The sequence below is a fragment of the Cnephaeus nilssonii genome (assembly GCF_951640355.1).
Source record: "Cnephaeus nilssonii genome assembly, chromosome: 4".
Lineage (NCBI taxonomy): Eukaryota > Metazoa > Chordata > Mammalia > Chiroptera > Vespertilionidae > Cnephaeus > Cnephaeus nilssonii.
In genome coordinates this window covers 66,464,782-66,483,214 of record NC_137075.1, presented here as the reverse complement: position 1 = coordinate 66,483,214, position 18,433 = coordinate 66,464,782, and the positions used below count along the sequence as shown (strand labels likewise).

At 53.4% G+C, this 18,433-nt stretch overlaps 1 protein-coding gene across 4 annotated transcripts in view; it reads right to left on the bottom strand.

The window, feature by feature from the left end:
* The window catches only part of SMAD3 (SMAD family member 3), a 252,296-nt gene that overhangs the window by 18,354 nt on the left and 215,509 nt on the right, over positions 1 to 18,433 (bottom strand). For all 4 annotated transcript variants that reach the window (XM_079768745.1, XM_079768743.1, XM_079768744.1 and 1 more), the window contains exons 2-5: positions 7,690 to 7,883; positions 7,407 to 7,538; positions 6,019 to 6,093; positions 3,100 to 3,150 (exon numbers count right to left, since the gene is read on the bottom strand). In XM_079768745.1, the coding sequence (XP_079624871.1) occupies positions 3,100 to 3,150; positions 6,019 to 6,093; positions 7,407 to 7,538; positions 7,690 to 7,774 (343 nt within the window). In that variant the 5' untranslated portion in view covers positions 7,775 to 7,883. The remainder of the gene's footprint in view (positions 1 to 3,099; positions 3,151 to 6,018; positions 6,094 to 7,406; positions 7,539 to 7,689; positions 7,884 to 18,433) is intronic.

The following is an 18,433-nucleotide window of genomic DNA, read 5'->3' as shown; positions in this document are numbered from 1 at the left end:
CAAACTCAGCTGATGACAAGATCCTGTCTCCTGACCCCACTTTGGGAAAGGCTGTCCACCAGCTTGTCCTCGGAGCTCAACCGGCCCTTTCATGCCATTCCGTCCATCTGCAATGTCCTTCCCTCCTTCCCTCCTCATGGCATCCTACTTGTGTGTCCTTCAGCGTCCAGCTCACACGGGTCGCCACAGCTCTGAGGTCTTCCCATCCCACCCGGCACTTTCTTCCTTGGCGTATATTGTTCCTCCCTCCTCTGTGCTTGCTCCCTTGGCATCTGGCACAATGCATCCCAGGTGGACACGGACACCTCCAGCCACTCTGCCAGGCTTTGAATCCTAGTGTCATCCCCAGCTCTGGACCACCAGGGTCAGTACATACTGGGAACCCAGCCGGTGCTGACGACATGAGTTCATACATAGGAGACACTGGCAAGCCTGTCCCCACTGGAATACCACCGCTGCCTCCTGCGACCTCGCAGGGTACTTCATCTGCACCTACTGCTTGTTTTACACTCACGCACAGTCCTGCCTTCTTTATCCCAACAAGGCCATGAGCACACGGATGGCGGGGTCTGTGAGTCCTCCTCAAATGCCCCACCCGGACTGGCACACAGCCACTGGCACACAGCCACTGGGGAATGAATGAGTCAGGAAGAGACAGGTACAAGTGGCTGTGGTCCCTGGGTGGGCAGGTTCCCACCCAGGGACCACATGGGACACAGTCTTCAACGTGACATTTGTCCCCGACTATAAGTTAATAAATGCCCTTCTTGAGCCCTGTTCTTCTGGGTAAGGTGGTGGGGCGAGGGAAACTGGTCTCAATGCCCCTGCAAGGCAGTGCCCTGCTGCAGACGGGAGCACATGCTCCGGGTCCCGAGGCCCGAGTTCAAAGCCAGCTTCCCCACTTACTAGCTGCGTGACCTGGGGCAAGTTAGTTAAGCAGCCTGCCTCCTGCTTTCCTAACCTGTGAGATGAAAAACTACCAAACCACCACCTTAGACAGCTGTTACGAAGGTTGGCCCGAAACAATGAGCGACACAGGAAATAGTAAGTTCTCAAGAAATGTTTGCCATTGTCACCACTGTCGTTTCCTCCCTTCCAGCTATGAGGCCAGGAGTCCACGAGACTTTATGGGTGGAATGAAGCCGATAGCTTTAAGTGGATGAAGGTGGGGGTGCGAGGGCTTGAGAGAAAGCCAAGCCTGTCGGCACTGTGTCTCACCATGAGTCCTAACCCTGACTCGGCAACTGACTCGTCCCCCCACTCAGACCTTCCCAGCAGAGTGGCACCCACTCTTTGCTTTCCCAGCTCGAGGCCTGTTCCTACCTTTGGAAGAAATGACCTAAGAATTCTCAACCCTCAGACCAGGGGCCTGAGGGATGGGGAGGGAGGGACGTGTCCACAGGGCACTCTGCCTTGGGTCCACGTTGGAGAACCATCCTGTCATCCTAGTCCACACAAGGCAGACAGGAGTTCACAGCAAGGGACAACTGTCCATCTGACTCCTGAGTCAGGCAGCGGGGTTTCCGAGGCGAGCCTGCTGCAAGGTCTAGGAGAGGAAGTGCTGCCGGGGTCACAGGGTCGGGTAACTTCAAAGGCCAAAGCCCAGAGTCCAATTCACAATCATGACCTTTCATTTCTCAAGTGTGAGCGTGGCTTCTAGCCTCCAGAGTTTGTTTCTAATAATCCAATCAGTCCTCTCCCACTGAATGTGACCTTCCTTCTCCAAAGCCCAACACTCACGGTGATATTATTTTACCAAGATGTTAAGACAGATCTCTCAAAGTCGCATTTCACACTGCCCACTGGTCAGCCCACAGTACGGGGTTTTCAAGCCTCTCTCACTGTTCCAAGGGATGGCTTTCTTCACCTGATGCTATCAGTCAGGCCAATCCCCTCCGATTCACCAAGCTTGGGTGTTAACTCTTTCTTTTCCTGAGCCACACATTAAGCCCCAGCAATAAAGGCCAAAAACAAAATCAAACTCACATTTTCCTAAGGCTGCCAGGCCAGCACATAAAGCATCCCCTTCCATAAAAGTGGAATGGATGTTTCGTTGGCTTTGAGCCCCTCAGCAGGCCCCACACTGGAGCGGAAGTCTGCTCTGGGGTAGAAAAGGAAATCTCAGAAAAATGGACCCAGAAGTCCACGGGCTGAGGGAAAGAGTGAAAACGATGGTCCCGCTGCTCCAAATGTCAGGAGCTGATGCAAAATGATCACCGAGGCACCAACATAGGGAAATGTGTTTACCGAAAGCACAAAGGGGAGGAAAAACATTAAAAAATGGGTATGCGCTAGGACAGTGGTTCTCACCCTTTCTAATACCCTTTAATACAGTTCCTCATGTTGTGGTGACCCCCAACCATAAAATTATTTTCATTGCTACTTCATACTGTAATTTTGCTACTGTTATGAATCGTAATGTAAATATCTGTGTTTTCCGATGGTCTTAGGCGACCCTGCTAGCGGTTCTCAACCACGTCCCACAGGTTGAGAACCGCTGCTGTAGAGCCTCAGACCAACTGCACTATGATGACAGTGGCAAGGCACACATATCTGTGCTGACCCTCCAACATCAGGAGGACTGTGATAAAGCAATAAAAATGGTTTGGGGTGGAGAGATTGTGGGCAATTTTGCTTGTTTTCCAAGTTCCTTGTATGGGTCCATTTTAAATAAAAATGACATCACTGTAACATGAAATGCTCAGATAGACTCCAAGTAAGTGCATCTGAAACCTCTAGGAAAGTTGGGGGCTGGAGTCGGCGGCCATGGCTTCCCATCCAACCACGCACATACGCTTGGCTGAGCACAGACCCTCGGCTCCTGGGCACGAGGCTTGGGGAATTTTCACTCACTCACGTCTCAGCATCACGGGGGGAAACACAACCCGGCACAGAGCTGCCTTTCCTGACACCACTGTTCTCAGGTTTCCCGTTCTGTGGGTGACCCCAGAATCCCTGTAACCAGAAACCCGATGGGCTGAGCTGGCCCGTGTGGGGGGCTGGGGCGGAGCCTCACCTTCAGGACCCCCTCCTCACACCGGCCACCTGCCAGGGCTGCAGCTAGAGGGGAGACAGACACACAGACGAGCAGACACTTACCCAAGTTACTGTGTGCTGGGGACATCGGGTTCGGGGATAGGTTTGGAGAACCTGCGAGGTGAGACACAGGCGTGAGATTTCATAAAAGACTCTTGGCTGGAGAACCCAATTCCTGACATCAAGGTGGGCAGCTCAACCCAGCAGAAAGCAACCCCGGGCTGACCCTCCCAGGCCCAGGAGAAGGCCCGTCGCCACATCCTGGCCCACCCTGGCCCTCCACGGGCCCAGGTGACGTCATCTGTGGGACATGGACGAGCGGATGACCTGGAGGTCTCTGCCACGACTGACAGGGTGATGCTCTTCCCCAGGACCCACGGCACAGGGGTGCTGAGTTCCCAACTAGGGAACGGACCCTACACCACACCCTCCTGCCCTGTGAACTGTGCCCCCAAGAAAATAAGAGGGGGCGGCGAAGGCCCCCTCCCCAGCTCCTCAAAGCCCCAGGCAGCGAAGGCCAGCTGTCCCACAGTCACTGCTCTCAGTGGCTCAGGCACCTGGAAATACCATTCCAACCATTTCCCCAGGTTTCAGAAAACTCACCAAGCTGCCTCAGAAATCCCGCAGCTCAGCGACCAGGCTGACATTTTATATAAGACACAATGCTGTACGTGGCCAAAGTCCAAACCTACACAATTCTTCCTACTCTGTGACCCTCTCTCCACCCCTCAGCCCCAGGAAAGAAACAACCATATGGCATCGACCTTCCAAAAACCCAAGTGAGTGCCGTACCTTTCCACAGGGCACAGTGGCACGTCCCTCCTCTGTCCCTGCACCACGGGGCGATGGAGAGTTGTTCACTTATTAACAGCCTGTGGGGCTGGCGCCTCCCTGAAATCTCCCAGTCCCCATACATATGCCCCCTCGAGCTGTTCATGGGGGTTTGTTCCTGCTCTCGCATGGGTTTCTTCTTCTCCCCCAGCACCCAATCCACTGGGGATGTGGGAGAATCCCGGAAGAAGCACAGCTTCCGAATCAGGGGCCCGGCCATGCCGCCAGGCATTAGCTGTGGGACTTCGCTGAAGAGCTTTAACCTCTCTGAGCCCTGACTCTCCCCCTCAGGCATAAGTTGGAAATAACACCGTCTACTGTGTGATTTGTAGACATGAAGGGAGATCGTGCATGTAACACTGCCTTCACCGTGACTGGTACCCAGCAGGCACTCAGTAAAGGCCGGCTTCCTATTTTGTGGGGGCTCACGAAGACCCAGGAAGGCTGCGGAACCTTCTCACGGATCTGAGCAGACTTGTGTGTTAGGGAAGACCCAGGACTGGACAAGGGGATCCTCGGGCTCCAGCCACCACATCTCAGTGTCCACGGGCACTGGACTGGTTTCCAAACGGACAACTTTGAGTGAAGCAGGGAGAATGAATAGGAGACCCCACCCGCTCACCCACAGGCTGGCCGGGGTCCACAAAGCCCTGTGTCCACTTTCGATAAGTCGCTATGTTCACAACAGGGCCCTGCAAGTACATTGATGGGAGAAGGAGGAGAAGGGAGAGGGGACAAAGAAAGTGGGTGGCAAGGCGGGTGCGGAGGGGGCGAAGTGGCAGCTGCTCAGCCCCTACACAGACCCTCTCCTTTGGCCTGTTTTCTTTTACAACAGGAATCATTCCACAAACATGAGAGCAGCAAGGAGGGACGAGGGAAGGGAGAGTGAGGAGAGAGGTAGCATCTGGAGAGATGCTGTTTAGCTGGCCTGCTTCCCACGCCAGCATTTAATGGCTGCGAGCTTGCCATGGCCACTTGGCATCGAGTCCAGGAAGGTCTTCAATGCATTCCAGCGGGGTTCACACTGTCAGTCTCTCACCCGGGGGGAGAATTTAGGGGTGTGCTAAACCCCAAAGTGACACGATGCCCAGGCTGGGTATCAAGCAACTACGTTTTACAGTGAACATGCGAGTTGCTTTCGTCCATCTTTCAGGAATCGCGTACTCTCTTTTGGGCTGTGCGCAAGGCAGGTGGCTATGTTTTGTCTAGCGGCTCTGTGGGCACAAGGCATGCCCGCCATCATCGGAACGGAACATCTGCTTGGCTCCCTCCTCCTCACCCAACCGCACATTCCATGTGGCAGCTGGGGTTCAACTCCAGAAACCACTGGTTTGGAGCCCATTTGGTCCCATAATAAATGACATGGGAACATCTGGAGATGTGGCTGGAGACAGCTGGGGTGGGTCCCTCACAGGAGGAACACACAGATCACATTTGGTCACCACACAGAAATAGACGCTTCGGGGGCCTGCCTCCACCGGCCAGCGGCAAAGACCTGCCCTCCACTCAGGCTCCGGAACTACTCCTGGTGATGGAGCCCACCCTCCACCCCACGGCCAGCAGCATCGCACTGAGGCACAGACCCTGCTGGAAGCCGCAGTGGCTCCCCACCAGCTCCCGGCCACACCTGCAGCCTCGAGTGACGTGCCCTCCTGCCTCTCCGCATTCTGGAGGAGTAGGCTCTGGTCACACCGAGTGTTCTCTGTCCCAAAATGCACCAGGCTGTCCCGCTTGTGCCCCCAGCACTCTGTCAGGCACACCCTTTGCCTGACAGAACGACTTGGCTGAGACCTACCATAGCTCCAAGACTCCGCTCAAGAAAAGCCTACCCTGCAAGGCACTGCTCCACCCCAGCACTTGCCCTCTAAGCTGGGTTCGGGGCCCTCTCTGCGCCCCGGATTCCTTGTGGCGACTTCCATCAGGGGGCACAGAGATGCACCGTAACCGCCCTGTCTCGTCAGTCTCCCACCAGCTCTGAGCAGCCCAGGCCCCTCCTCTGTCCCCAGCCCCTGGCTGAGTGGTTGTTCTACGGATACTGGATAGAGGCCTGTTGGGTGGGTGGGAGAGAGAAAGAGGGCAGGAGGGAGGGAGGAAGGGGAAGGAGGGGGGCAGGCCCTCAGGATTCAGAGCACACGCCGGCAGGACTCTGACCTGCATCCATGCTGTGGTTCATCTGGTGGTCACTGGTTTCTCCATCTTCACTCAGGTAGCCAGGGGGTGGGGTTTCTGAGAATCAGAAGGAAGGGGTTTATTAACTGGCCTCCACAGCTCGGAGAGATCTTTTGCAAACGCTCGCACATTCGCACCCTGTGCCGGTAGCCGTGCTGGAGGGATCCTGGGCCTCTCAAAGCAAGGACACAGCTCCTGGTCCCGCTGTCCTCTGCCTCCCACCTCAGGCTCCCCACCTGACCGTTACCTCATTCCCACCTCTGTTCACACCATCCCACTCCCAAGTCCGAAATGGCTGTTTCTAGAACCTCTGCCAGGCTGACTTTACCCCCTCCTTCGAGTTCAGGTTGACGACCACCCTCGAGGGAGGCGGTTGACTTGCTTCAGCCTCGCCCATCTCTGTCCTCCAAAGGGCGACCCCTCAAACCAAATTGCACGCTGGCTCCGCCGCCTACTCCTGGGCAGGTGCCTGGTTATACGGTGTCTCTTTAGGGGACCTCGTAGCTTCCCAAGTGGGTTGCGAGTTCAGCGGCAGCAGAGACCATGACCCCCGGCCCTGACAGAGCTTTCTAAGGCTGGCTGAGTGAACACAGTGCGGGGCCTGCCCCCGGAGAGCAGCGGCCCCGGGGCAGGATCTGACAGGGCTGCGTCTGTAAAGTGCGTCTCTCCTGACGGCGGGGACCCACACGTACAGGCCTGCCGTCAACCTCGGCCCAGGAAACTCACGCGGGGTGAAAGCTGGTCCCAATAGGACGCTCTGAAAGGAACACAGCATGGCCACTGCCCAGCAGCCACCGCCCTGCAGGGGACCGGCTGCGGGCTGTCTCCCTGGACTCGGGAGTGCTGCTGTTCACACGTTGTTTGCCTGTAAGTGAGGGGCTTCTGAAAGCACCTGCGGTCTGACAGTGGGGCCCCCTTCTCCCCGTGGAGGGAAGACGCGAACTGGGCCTCCGCCCCCACCCGGCTGTCACGCTCAGCGGCTGACTCACAGGCCAGCTCTGCCCGCGCCCACACGGCTCCGAGCACCCACGGCCTCCGCAGCCCCCCGGCCGGCAGGGATCCTGCCTGAACCTCAGCTCCGGCCTCAAGGGCGGTGAGAGGAACACAGCATCGCTATTTCCGCTTCCAAAATAAATGACTGCACCGAGGCCGGGCGGAAGGGTCACACCGCCACTCCTCGGAGCCAAGAAAAGCATCGTTAGTAAGCGGGAGCCAAGGCCACGGGTCCTCTCCCAACAGGGATGTGGTTCTGAGTCAGGGGCCAGCGCTGTGTGCACAGAGGGGGAGGCGGGGAGGCGGGGAGGCCCAGGGGGCCCAAGCGGAGCAGTGGGACCCATGTCCCCAGGCCGGCCCGCACTGCCAGTACCCACCTGGAATATTGCTCTGCGGCTCGATGCCCGCGGGGAAGTTAGTGTTTTCGGGGATGGAATGGCTGTAGTCGTCCAGCGGGGGGAACTCGGCCGGGATCTCTGTGTGGCGTGGCACCAACACCGGAGGTAGAACTGCCCAGGGGAGACAGAGCAGAGGTGAACCAAGGCCCTGCACCCCCAAATACACTGCAGACCCTCCCTCAGGAAGAGGAAGGAGGAGAGAAAAGGGGGGAGGGGAGGCGGTGACACGAAGCATCTGCAGACCCCAGAGAGGGGGCCATACCTGGGGTCTCTACCCTCTGGTAGTGGTAGGGGTTCACGCAGACCTCGTCCTTCTTCATGTTGAAGGCGAACTCACACAGCTCCATGGCCCGCAGCTCATGGTGGCTGTGCAGGTCGGGCCATCGCCACAGGCGGCAGTAGATGACATGGGGGAGCCCTTTCCGGTGCGACACCTGCAGTCGGCCATCCAGGGACCTGCCGGGCCGGGGAGGAGCAAAGAGAGACAGTGAAGTGGATGTGGCTCGCCTCCTCCGAAGTCCTGCCTGCTGCGGCCCGAGCGAGGGACGCGGGAGCCCTCCCTCGCTCCCTTCTCCCAACGCCGAGGCCCGGAGGTCAGAGAACGCTGGCTCAGTGCTGGGCGGGATCCCGGGAGGACACAGAGGCCCACCAAGGAAGGCTGCGCCGCCCGGGCCGCAGAGTGGGCTTGGCTCCCCCAGGCCCTGGGGGAGGGCTCACCCCCCCCCCCCAACACACACACACACATAAAAGGAAGGGCACTTGAGCCCCGGTCTGCACAGGTCCACGAGCCAGGGGAGGGGGCGGGGGCCAGGGATGAACGGGAAAATGAGCTCTTTAGGTAAGTGCATGGGTGACAAAGCACACAGCACGGCTCTAATCGCTCTCAACACTCACCCAGTGCCTCCCTCACACATCAGAAAACAAGAAAAACAAACACAAAAACAACTCCAAACATGTCTTTTTTAGGTGACATTTCTGATGAGTTGGGAGAGAAAGAGGGACACTAAAGGGACTTGGAAATGGCGAGAGCCTACACTGCAGACCTCCCAGGAGTCCCTTTCAGTGTGAGGGTTGGTTGCAGGAGGACCCAGGAGTCACCCACAGGGCCGTGCCTGGGCCGAGCAGGAGCCGAGCCCCTGGCACCACACCACACTCAGTTCTGCGACTGTCCCAGCCCGGATGGGCCAGACACACAGCAAATGGCAGTGCCCTGTCCCTGTCAAACCACGTCCTCCATGGTGACTTGGCCTCGGAGCAGCTGTGACCCCCACCTCTCAGGCCAGGCCCGAGTGTGGTCCCAGGACCAGCAGGACGGGTCCACGGAAGCTCGTGTAAAAGGTAGCGCTTACCCACCGACTAAATCAGAACCTTCCTTTTTATAAAACCCCAGGTAACTGCATGACAAGCACGCTGGGCAGTAGACGGGACTGGGAAGCTCAGGACTGGCAGGAGCACCGTCAGCCAAGAGCAGGTGGGCAGGCAGGCGGCTTCCGGAGGGGCAGGAGGCTTCAGATGATGTCTAGTCCCAGACAGGCAAGGGGAGTCTAGTCACACACACACACGATATTAACACGTATTCCATGAACACCGACTGTGGCACCGGGGACAGAGTAGTGGGCACAGCTTTTCTACAACTGGGCGGGGCTGGCCGAGAGGCATTTGCAAGCTCTCCCTCCCTGTCCCCGTGTGACAGAGGGCACCCGTTTGCCTGAATAAATGGGACTTACGGGCGCTCTCTGAGGAGCAGGCAGGAATGGGGCAGCCAGTGGACACGATGAAGGTGACTGAGGCCAAGGTCTGAGTGTGAGGTGGACTGTGACGTGGTCATCATGGGTGTTGGTAATTGAGGGATGGGAAAGAGGGTCAAGAAGGGGGTGAAAGAGGACAGGAGGTTTATCAGACCCGTAGGCAAAGAACTTCCGTTTCCTGATTCCTCATCCAGTCCTTTCTATGTTATGTGGGCTGTTTCCTCTCAGGGCCTGAAGAGCTTGGCTGTCTATCGGAACTATGGCACGGAAAGCTCCAGGCAAAGAGGAGGGAAGGAGGGGAACGGAGGAGAAGGGGGTTAAAGGGGAGGGGTACAGGGGAAAGGGGAGAGGATAGGAGCAGGTGGTGGAGGGGAGGAAGAGAGGAGGGACACAGAGAGGAAGGATGGATGGGGGAGAAAGGGGAGGCAAAAGAAGGGGGGACGAGGGTAAGAAATGTCCTTCAGGTCAAATAAAACAAACTGAATAGAGGCTTTTATCTCTGTTCTGCCCAAAACTGTGAGTAGGAAAATAGCAGAAGAAAGTGGAACGCAGATGGCCGAATGGGAACAGACAGCAGAGTGGCGAGAGCTGAAACCAAGCACCTATCAGAGGAAGCCAACAAAAGTGATTCCATTTGCGCCTTAGAACCTGGGACTCGGGGGTTGAAGGCACCACACACTTGTCAGGATGAGGCTGAAAACAGGAAGATGAAAGTTTATAGAAGAGGCAGTCAGATCCCATCCCCCATTTCCAAGCCCCCACAAACAGGGCCTCCCCAATCCTACTAGAGGCCATCCATGCCATGTATGGGCAGTATTTTCCAGAAGTCATCCGGTCCATGCCCCTGCTTCTGGGCCATATAATCCCCAACTCATGGCATGGATGGCATCATATTTTCTCTGCAGAAAATAATCTGGAGAGGGGACTCTGGATGGGGCAACTGGGGCACAGCTTGGGATGAAGGTCAGATGAGGGCTGGGATGAGGATTCCTGGAGGCTCCCTTGCTCACTTGGTACCTAGAACAGTGACGAATGGCCCATGTCCCCACCCCCTCCGGTGAAGAAATTAAACACCTCAGCCCATAAGAGACCTGCAATTTGACAAAATGACTCTATACCTGCCAGCTCCCCCTATACAGGGTAGCCCACCAGCCAACAGGCTGGAGCATTTCATGTGTTTTTATTGCCTCACTCTTAAATATGAATGCACAGCCAAAACCCAGCATTTTAAAGAAAGCCACTGACAGGAGGCACAGAGGAAGAAATAAGGAGGGAGGGGAAAGGCAAGTCTGAGGCAAGAAAGAGGAAACTTCCAAAGTAAATAAAACAGAACAAATACTACTCTCAGGGAAATAAGATATTGCAATCCTAAAATAGGAACTTTTATAGACTATTAAAAAAATAAAACCTCTTGGAAACAAAAAAGAATATAAATTAAAAATGCAAGAAAGAATCAAGTCAAGGACTTCTTGAATTCTTAAACTATTATTTACATTAATTATTTCGATAATATAATTAATTTTTAAAAAACCAGGGAGCTACAGTAATCAAGGCAGTGTGGTCATGACAAAAAACAAACAAACAAACAAAACCCCCGAGAAAGAGATGCTGGAACCTAAGAAAGTCCAGAAATAGTCACATATATCTGGACAACTGATTTTGGACCAAGGTCCAAAGACAAAGAGAAAGGGCAGTCTTTTCTATAAATAGCGCCAGAGGAGTTGAGTATCCAAATACAAGAAAAATGAACTTCAATCTACACTGGCCCCCAATACAAAAAGGAGCTGAAGTGGATCCTAATATAAAGCTGAACACAATGCAACTTCAAGAAGGAAACAGGAGAAATGCTCTGTGACCTTGTGATAGGCAAGCATTGCTTAGATATCACACCAGAAACACATTCCATTTTTTAAAAGTTGATAAATTCGACTTTATCAAAATGTAAGCTTCTGGTCTTTGAAAGTTACTGTTAAGAGACTAAAAAGACAAGACACACATTGGGAGAAAACATTTGCAAAGTACCTGTCTGATCGAGGACCTATGTCTGAAATGTATAAAGAACTCTATAAACTCAGTATTAAGAAAACAACCAACCCAACTATAAACACGCACCAAGAGCAACAAAGTCATTTGACCAGGATCACACGGCAGTCTGCACAGGCCCGCGGGGGAGGCCAGCGCTCCTGGCTGCCAGGCTGGACCCGACGGACAGCAGGGAGACAGGCATGCTCTCCAGCTCACGAGCACGTGACCACTGGGCTGGCGGGGCAGTGTTTTCCAGAAGTCATCCGGTCCATGCCCCTGCTTCCGGGCCATACAATCCCTAACTCATGGCATGGATGGCATCTCATTCATTCCCAATGCATCATCAACAACTCCTCTTGGTTTAGCCTGGGCTGCCCAGAGCCAACGCAGGTAGTCAGTCCTTCTTCTCCCTGTCCTGCTCAAAACACACGCAGATGCTTTCCAAAGTAATGCTAGTACCAGCAAAGGGGGAGTTCCAGCTGCTGGATTGAATTTAGCTGATGTGTCCGTCACACACCCTCACGAGCCACACAGGGCACCCAGCCTATTGTAAGTGAATCCAATAAACAGGTCTTCATTCTGAGCTGATGTTACCATAACAGGCTCAGTTGCAGGAAAGGACCCATTTGTGACCCCCTCTCCTGACCCAGCCTTTCTTGTGGCCCAAGACCAGCTGCTGGGCTCAGACAGTCTCAGGAGCCTGGCCTTTGCCTCCGCCCCATCTGTGACAGAGATCTCTTCTCACACCCCTGGCTTCCTGAGGAGAGACCTGCCGAAAGTCTTTCTCCAGCAACTCCCTCCAGCTCCTTTGACAGAGGTTTTAATTCTTAAATATATTCTTCACTAGCTGAACCATTTCCTGTGGCAGGAAATTAGGTTTCCTCCCATTGGCTCCAAGTGGGACCCATAAAGTATCCCAAAATGGTGGTAGGAGCCACAGCCAAGGATGTGGACATGCTGGAGTCCAAAGCCAACAGTGAGGGGAAGCCCTGCCAGAGGCTCCCGGGGGGAGAGGGCAGGGCTGGGCCCACCTCCTGCCGCATGCCACTCGTGTCCTCTCTTACCAGTGACCCTCTCCCCACAGCCATCTGGAGGCCGATGTGAATGCTGGTGGATCTGGACGTGGGGGTGAGGGAGAAGAGTGGAAGCAGAGAACATAAGCTCCAGAAACATACAAAGATCTATTCAGCATGATCCGTGTGCCAGGCACACAGGTACCGTGTGAGAATACAAAACTGACAAAGCCCCGTATATCCTGCCCCCACCAAGCGCAGAGAACTTAAGGGGCTTGCCCACGGTCAAATAACTTGTGAAAGGCAGGGCCAGAATTGAAACCCAGACCAGTGCTGAGAAATGGAGGGTGAGGAGTGGGCTGAGCAGTACTTTTTCTGCTACCCCATGCTGCATCCCTATCAGGGAATGGACCTCTTAGCAATCATTAAATAGTTCTGAACACCTATCATGTCCCAGGCACTGTGCCGGTTACCTGAGTCAAAGAGGTGAACAAAAAGTAAAATTGTAAACACTATCGTATTTCCACTGAAACTGATTTTATTTAGCACACATCCAATGCGAAACTTTCTAGCTTCTTTCAGAAACAGGCTTTCTCTTGTCCTGCCTATTTTGAGTAGTAGTAACAACAGTGGGCAGAAGTTACTGCCACGCTATGCCAGGCACCGTGCACCGTGCTGGCCACTTGATGTCTGCAGTAGGTGGAATTAGTCACCCTCTCTGTACCCTTGCCCTTTGCTGGATGGCTTTGCTGCTCCTCCTCCCATGGGTGGAGTGTACGTCCCTGTCCCTTGACTTTGGGCTAGGCCAGTGGTCGGCAAACCGCGGCTCGCGAGCCACATGCGGCTCTTTGGCCCCTTGAGTGTTCTAACGCCACTTCTTCAAAATAGACTCGCCCAGGCTGAAAACTGACTTCTGCGCATGGGCCACGAAGTTTCAATTGCACTGTACGTGCGCGCCCGCACGTGGTATTTTGTGGAAGAGCCACATTCAAGGGGCCAAAGAGCCGCATGTGGCTCGCGAGCCACGGTTTGCCGACCACTGGGCTAGGCTATTGCTTTGGTCCATGAAACATCAGCAGGAGGGATAAAGTACCATCGTGTGTTTCTGCTTGCCCTCTTGCACCACCTCTGCCCTCACCGTGGGAAGAGCTTTCCTGGGGCAGCTGCTGCCCCTCAGCCTGGGCCCAGGAACCAACACAGGTGGAAGAGACTGAGCCAATCCTGCTGCAAAGGGCCAAGCCCAGGTGAGCCACAGAAGCATGAGTCAGCATAAACAATCATTGTTTTGGGGTGGTTTGTTAGCCAACACTAGCTGACCGCTACACTGACTCCACCACCCATCTTTCCAATTAACTTGCAAGTATTACTGATGGAGAAATAGAGTGTCTGAAAGGTCACCCAACTTTGCAAAGGTCCAGAGTTCATCTAAAATGAAGTCAGGCTTTGTGACTCACTCTTCCCTAAGTATAAACGGCTTTAATGCCATTTCCTGACCTTGACTAGAATACCATGATATGACTTAACCATTTCAGGAGGACATCGTTTTTATTTCTAGAGAACAACATCCCTATAAGGCTTTCAGAATCAATTTGCATCAAATATGAACTTATACCCAAATGCTCAACTAATGTTAATTTTTTGAAGTGGCCCAAGTAGCATATTGACAACTCAGTATGTTATCAATATCAAACCAAACCTCTGGTATCCATTTCAATGCAATTTATTCTTTGTCTTTACTTTTCCCCTAGTATCTGCTACATGTTAGTGTAAGAAAAGGGGGTTAGTTCCCATCTTGGGTCGGGTTACCAATTACTACTACAAAGCCACACCCATACCCACACTTCCCGGAGCATGCAGGCTGCGGCTGGCAGGTCCATCTGCTCTGAATGCCTATACTTCCCTCCCACACCAGTGGCATGAGTCCTCACCTCTTCCCCTTGGACAACAAGCAAGCTAGCCTGCTAGCCCCTGTTCACAGACCTATAAGAAAATCTTTGCACGCCACTCTTCCTGAGCTTTGTATTTTATGTGTGTTTTGTTTTCGTTTCTTTTTTCTTTTTCTCACCCTACCTAATAAAAGAGTAATATGCAAGTTGACCGCACCTTCGCTATGCCTAAACCACGCCCACCAGCCAATCAGGGCGAGTATGCAAATCAACCCAACCAAGATGGTGGCTAATTTGCATATCATGACAGCGTAGGAAGAAGCCAAGTGCTGCAGAAGGGAGTGAAGCTGCGAAGAAGCAAGCAGGCGGGGCCGGTGGAGAAGGGAGGCAAGCAGGTGGGGCCGGGGAGAGCGCAGCAGGAAGCCCTATTGCAGGAATCTTCCTGCAAGGGGCTACTAGTTCTAAGATAAAAACAAGGCCTGAATGACTTCAAGTTTGAGTTAGGTGTGCACTCATCAAGCCTTCTAAGAAGGCAGAAAAAATCCTGCTGGAGACTTTAACAGGCCCCTTGCATTGGTTCCACTTGGCCTCTGAGCAGTGGTCTGTCCTGAGATATCACTCTCCCTTCTGCACCTTAAAACGTAAGGATCAGAAGGTGCTTCTCCTCCTCCACGCCATGGACAGCCCAGGACAACTAGTTGACAGAGCAGCAAATAGAAAAGCCCTGAAAACGCTCCTGCTGGGAGAGTTTTTATTTGGGGGTTCACCCGGGATCACTTCCTTTGGGTAAACATAGCCCCAAACCAATGCTTCCTTTGTTCTGAGCAGAAGATCTGCTGCGGGCTATGTGCTGAGCCCCCGGCAGCAGGTGACACACCACAGAGGCCTGCCGTTCAGGGAACAGTGTCCTGGTCAGCGGAAGCTCGGGCTAACTAAAAGTCCACCTGAAAACCCACTTTGGAGAACGATAGACAGCAGGTACCTGTGGACCCTTGAGAGCATCTTGCCGAATCCCTTCCTTCCGTGGTTGAGGAGACCGAGACTGAGGCATTAAGAGCCACCAGGACACCCAGCAAATGCACTCAGAGCACAAAGGCAGCCTCCCAACTGCTATTTCCCTGCAGCCGGGCTTCCCCGCTGATGAGTCTGCGAAGTGCGAGTTCACTTTCCCGCCTGGTGAGTCAAGTACGACGAAACGTATTCTTTTCTTTGTTGTTCTGAATCTTTAAGTTGCCTGAAGGTCTCACGCTTTAGGATGGCAAAAGCTGTTTTCAGAAATGAGCTGAGCCATCAGTGCCTCTGGGTGGACAATGTACACTGTAATTCCTGTCCTATCATTGCAACTTTCTGAGGTTTGAAATTATATTAAAATAAAAAGAAACTGAGCTCTGAGCTATACGCTGAATAAACTACTCTCAGACACTTTCAGCATTGTCTTTGGTGGTTGGTGTTTAAATACACTGAGTCGCCAGATTATTATGATCTCTGAACGCATAATAATCTGGCCACTCAGTGTATATTTATTATATATTATTTATATAATAAAAGGCTAATATGCAAATTGTCCCCTCGACCAGGAGTTCGACCAGCAGGCAGGCCAGCCAACCGCCCATGTCAGGGCGGTTGGCCGGACCCCACCCATGCACGGGGCCAGGCTGGCTGGACCCCACCCATGCATGAATTCATGCACCGGGCCTCTAATATATATATACATTGAGTGGCCAGATTATTATGCATTCAGAGATCATAATAATCTGGCCTCTCAGTGTAAAAAGCAACGTCTCCAACGTCAGTTTGTTCTGTTCATTTGGCACCACCGAGAAAGAAGCTGGCTAGGTGAGGCTTGTGGTGGGGTAGGTTCTGGATAATTGAGGTTTCACTGGAAGCTCTGCCACAGTGACCACACGCTCTAGCCCAGTGTCATAATGTCCTGAGCAAGTTCTGGAAGTACTCTAAGCACGTTTTTAATGTTCCCTGAGCAGCTGCAACCGGCATTTCACAACCCTGATACCAGTCACTGAACCATTTCCACCAAGAACAACTCAATTCCCATCTGAACTCTCAGATGGATCATATCCGGTGTTTCAGGCTGCCAAATTGGGGGAACACCCAGTCAAATGCCAGGCTGAAGCCCCCGTGCTGTGCTTTAGAGCGGTGGCTAGTCTCTTCTCCACTCCTCCCCCCGAGACTCTGCCAGCCAGAGCCAGTTCAGGACCACAACAAGCGGGGCTCATGGGCCTGAGTGTGAGCCCCAGAAGTTGCAGGAGCCTCAAGGGAAGAAGCCAAGGACCACCGGCCCTGCCCTCTGTGGGGGGGCTGGACCCCACAGGAAACACAGGAAGATCTGGACCTCTGGGCTTCCTTCCTCCCAAAGGGCTGGGGATGGGCACAGAGAGGGAGACTGATTTATGGAGAAAGCTCAGCTTAATTCTAATCACTGGACAGCACACGTACACTGAGAGCGTTCCACCATCGGGCTATGAGAAAGGCGAGCCCCTCTGTTTCTCAACCTCAGTGCTCCCAACGTTTGGGGCCAGATAACTCTTTGGGAGGGGGGCGCTGTCCTGTGCACTGTAGGATGGTTAGCAGCATCCTGGCCTCTATCCACCAGATGCCAGTATTGGCCCCACCCCCAGTTATCATAACCAAGAGCGTCTTCAGATATTGCCAAAAAGTCCCCTAGAGGGCAAACCCACTCCCCTGGGTCCCTTGAGAACCATGCGTAAAGAGAAGGTTCTGGGAGATGGGCGGAGGTCGGGGAAAACTGAAGCAATTTATAACTCAGAGTTAGGTGTTTACCGGTACTTCTCACGGGATACAGGAATGCTATGGGCTGGGCACCCCTACTCCCATTTTACAGGTGAAAGATTCATGTAACGTTGGATGACTTGCCCAAAGATGCCAAGAACAGCAAGAAGAAGTGCCTGGCCTTGAATCTGGGTGTTACACCCCAAACCTGGTTCCCTATGAATGCAAAACACAGGGTTCAGTGTGTGAGAATCATCCGAGATTCTCCTTGGGCTCTGGGGAGACAGCTGTCCTTATCCCCTCTTTTCCCTGTTGCAAAGAAAAGTAGTGAAATCTTAAAGGAGAAGGAGGGAAAGGAGAAGGGAGAGGAGGAAGGGGAGGGGGCCGGATTTCATTTGCAATCTTTCTATTTAACAGCTTCGGTTTCACAAACTTTTTTCTTTTCTCCGAACACCAATTTGACGGGCATGACTTTTTCTCAAGTGTCAGGATCATAGAGGTTTCAAGTCGGAAACCGAAGATGCTACAGAGATCTGGGCTGGTCTCTGGTTGATGGAAGAAGGGGAAAGAACAATTATGAGGCTTCACAGAACTTTCTGAGCGGCCGTTTCACTCTGCCAGTTGACATTCACTGGGAGTGGGATTAAGCCTGAAGATTATCTATTCATTTGTTTTTTAAAGAGATCGCTCCTGGCCCATTCAGGATACTCACAGCTCTTGGCAACCTTCTGTTGGGCTTAAGGCAAAAAGCACACTTCACCCCAGCTTTTACAACCCCCAACTGATAGATCCTCCCTTCCCCCAACTGATGGACGGAGTATGACGTAAACTCCACCTGCAGCCCCAACATTCCTGAGCACCTAACCAGGCACCTTATATGGACTGTACATTGAACCACCAATCAGCACCTGCCAAATACCCTAAGCCCCCGATTCCTAAGTCCCTAGGTCCCTAATCATGTGCCTTACATGATACTACCAATCAGCGTGTGCTGAGTGCCCTAAGCCCTGTCCCCACTTTCCTCCCCTCAAAAGGCGTGTTCACCCCGGCACGCCCTCTCTTTTTCCCTCTGGAAGGGAGCTGGCAGGGGTCTTCTCCTCCAATAAAGCCTGTGTCCTGGTCCCTGGTCTCCGGCCCTCTGTTTCATCTTTCACCAACCACAAAGCTCACCTCATAAAATACAGGGAATCTGAAATGCACTCACAGATCCAGGTGCGTTTAGACACCTCTGCTCATTGCCCGGTGCTGCCGGCCACCTGTGGCCCCGCTGGGCAGCGAGCCTGCTCACCAGCCAACACTAGCGGCTCTCTGTTTCCAAATTGCTTTTGGGAAGTGGATTCATTTGTGTTTTCAATTTGGGGGGAAACAAAATAAAACGCCAGACTGAACCCACAGGGTTGAAGAGTCCTTCTCTCTGTGACCCAGTGAAGCTCCATCTAACTTTGGAGGGGAAGCTAAGAAGAAAGAGCATTTGGAGACAGTTAGATAATTATCTTGGTTTCGACCCGTTCCTCTGCCGAAGAAGAAACGGGCTTAGAGGTGGTGAGGGGGGTGGAAATACAGATCCCAACCTTCTGTTGGTGAAG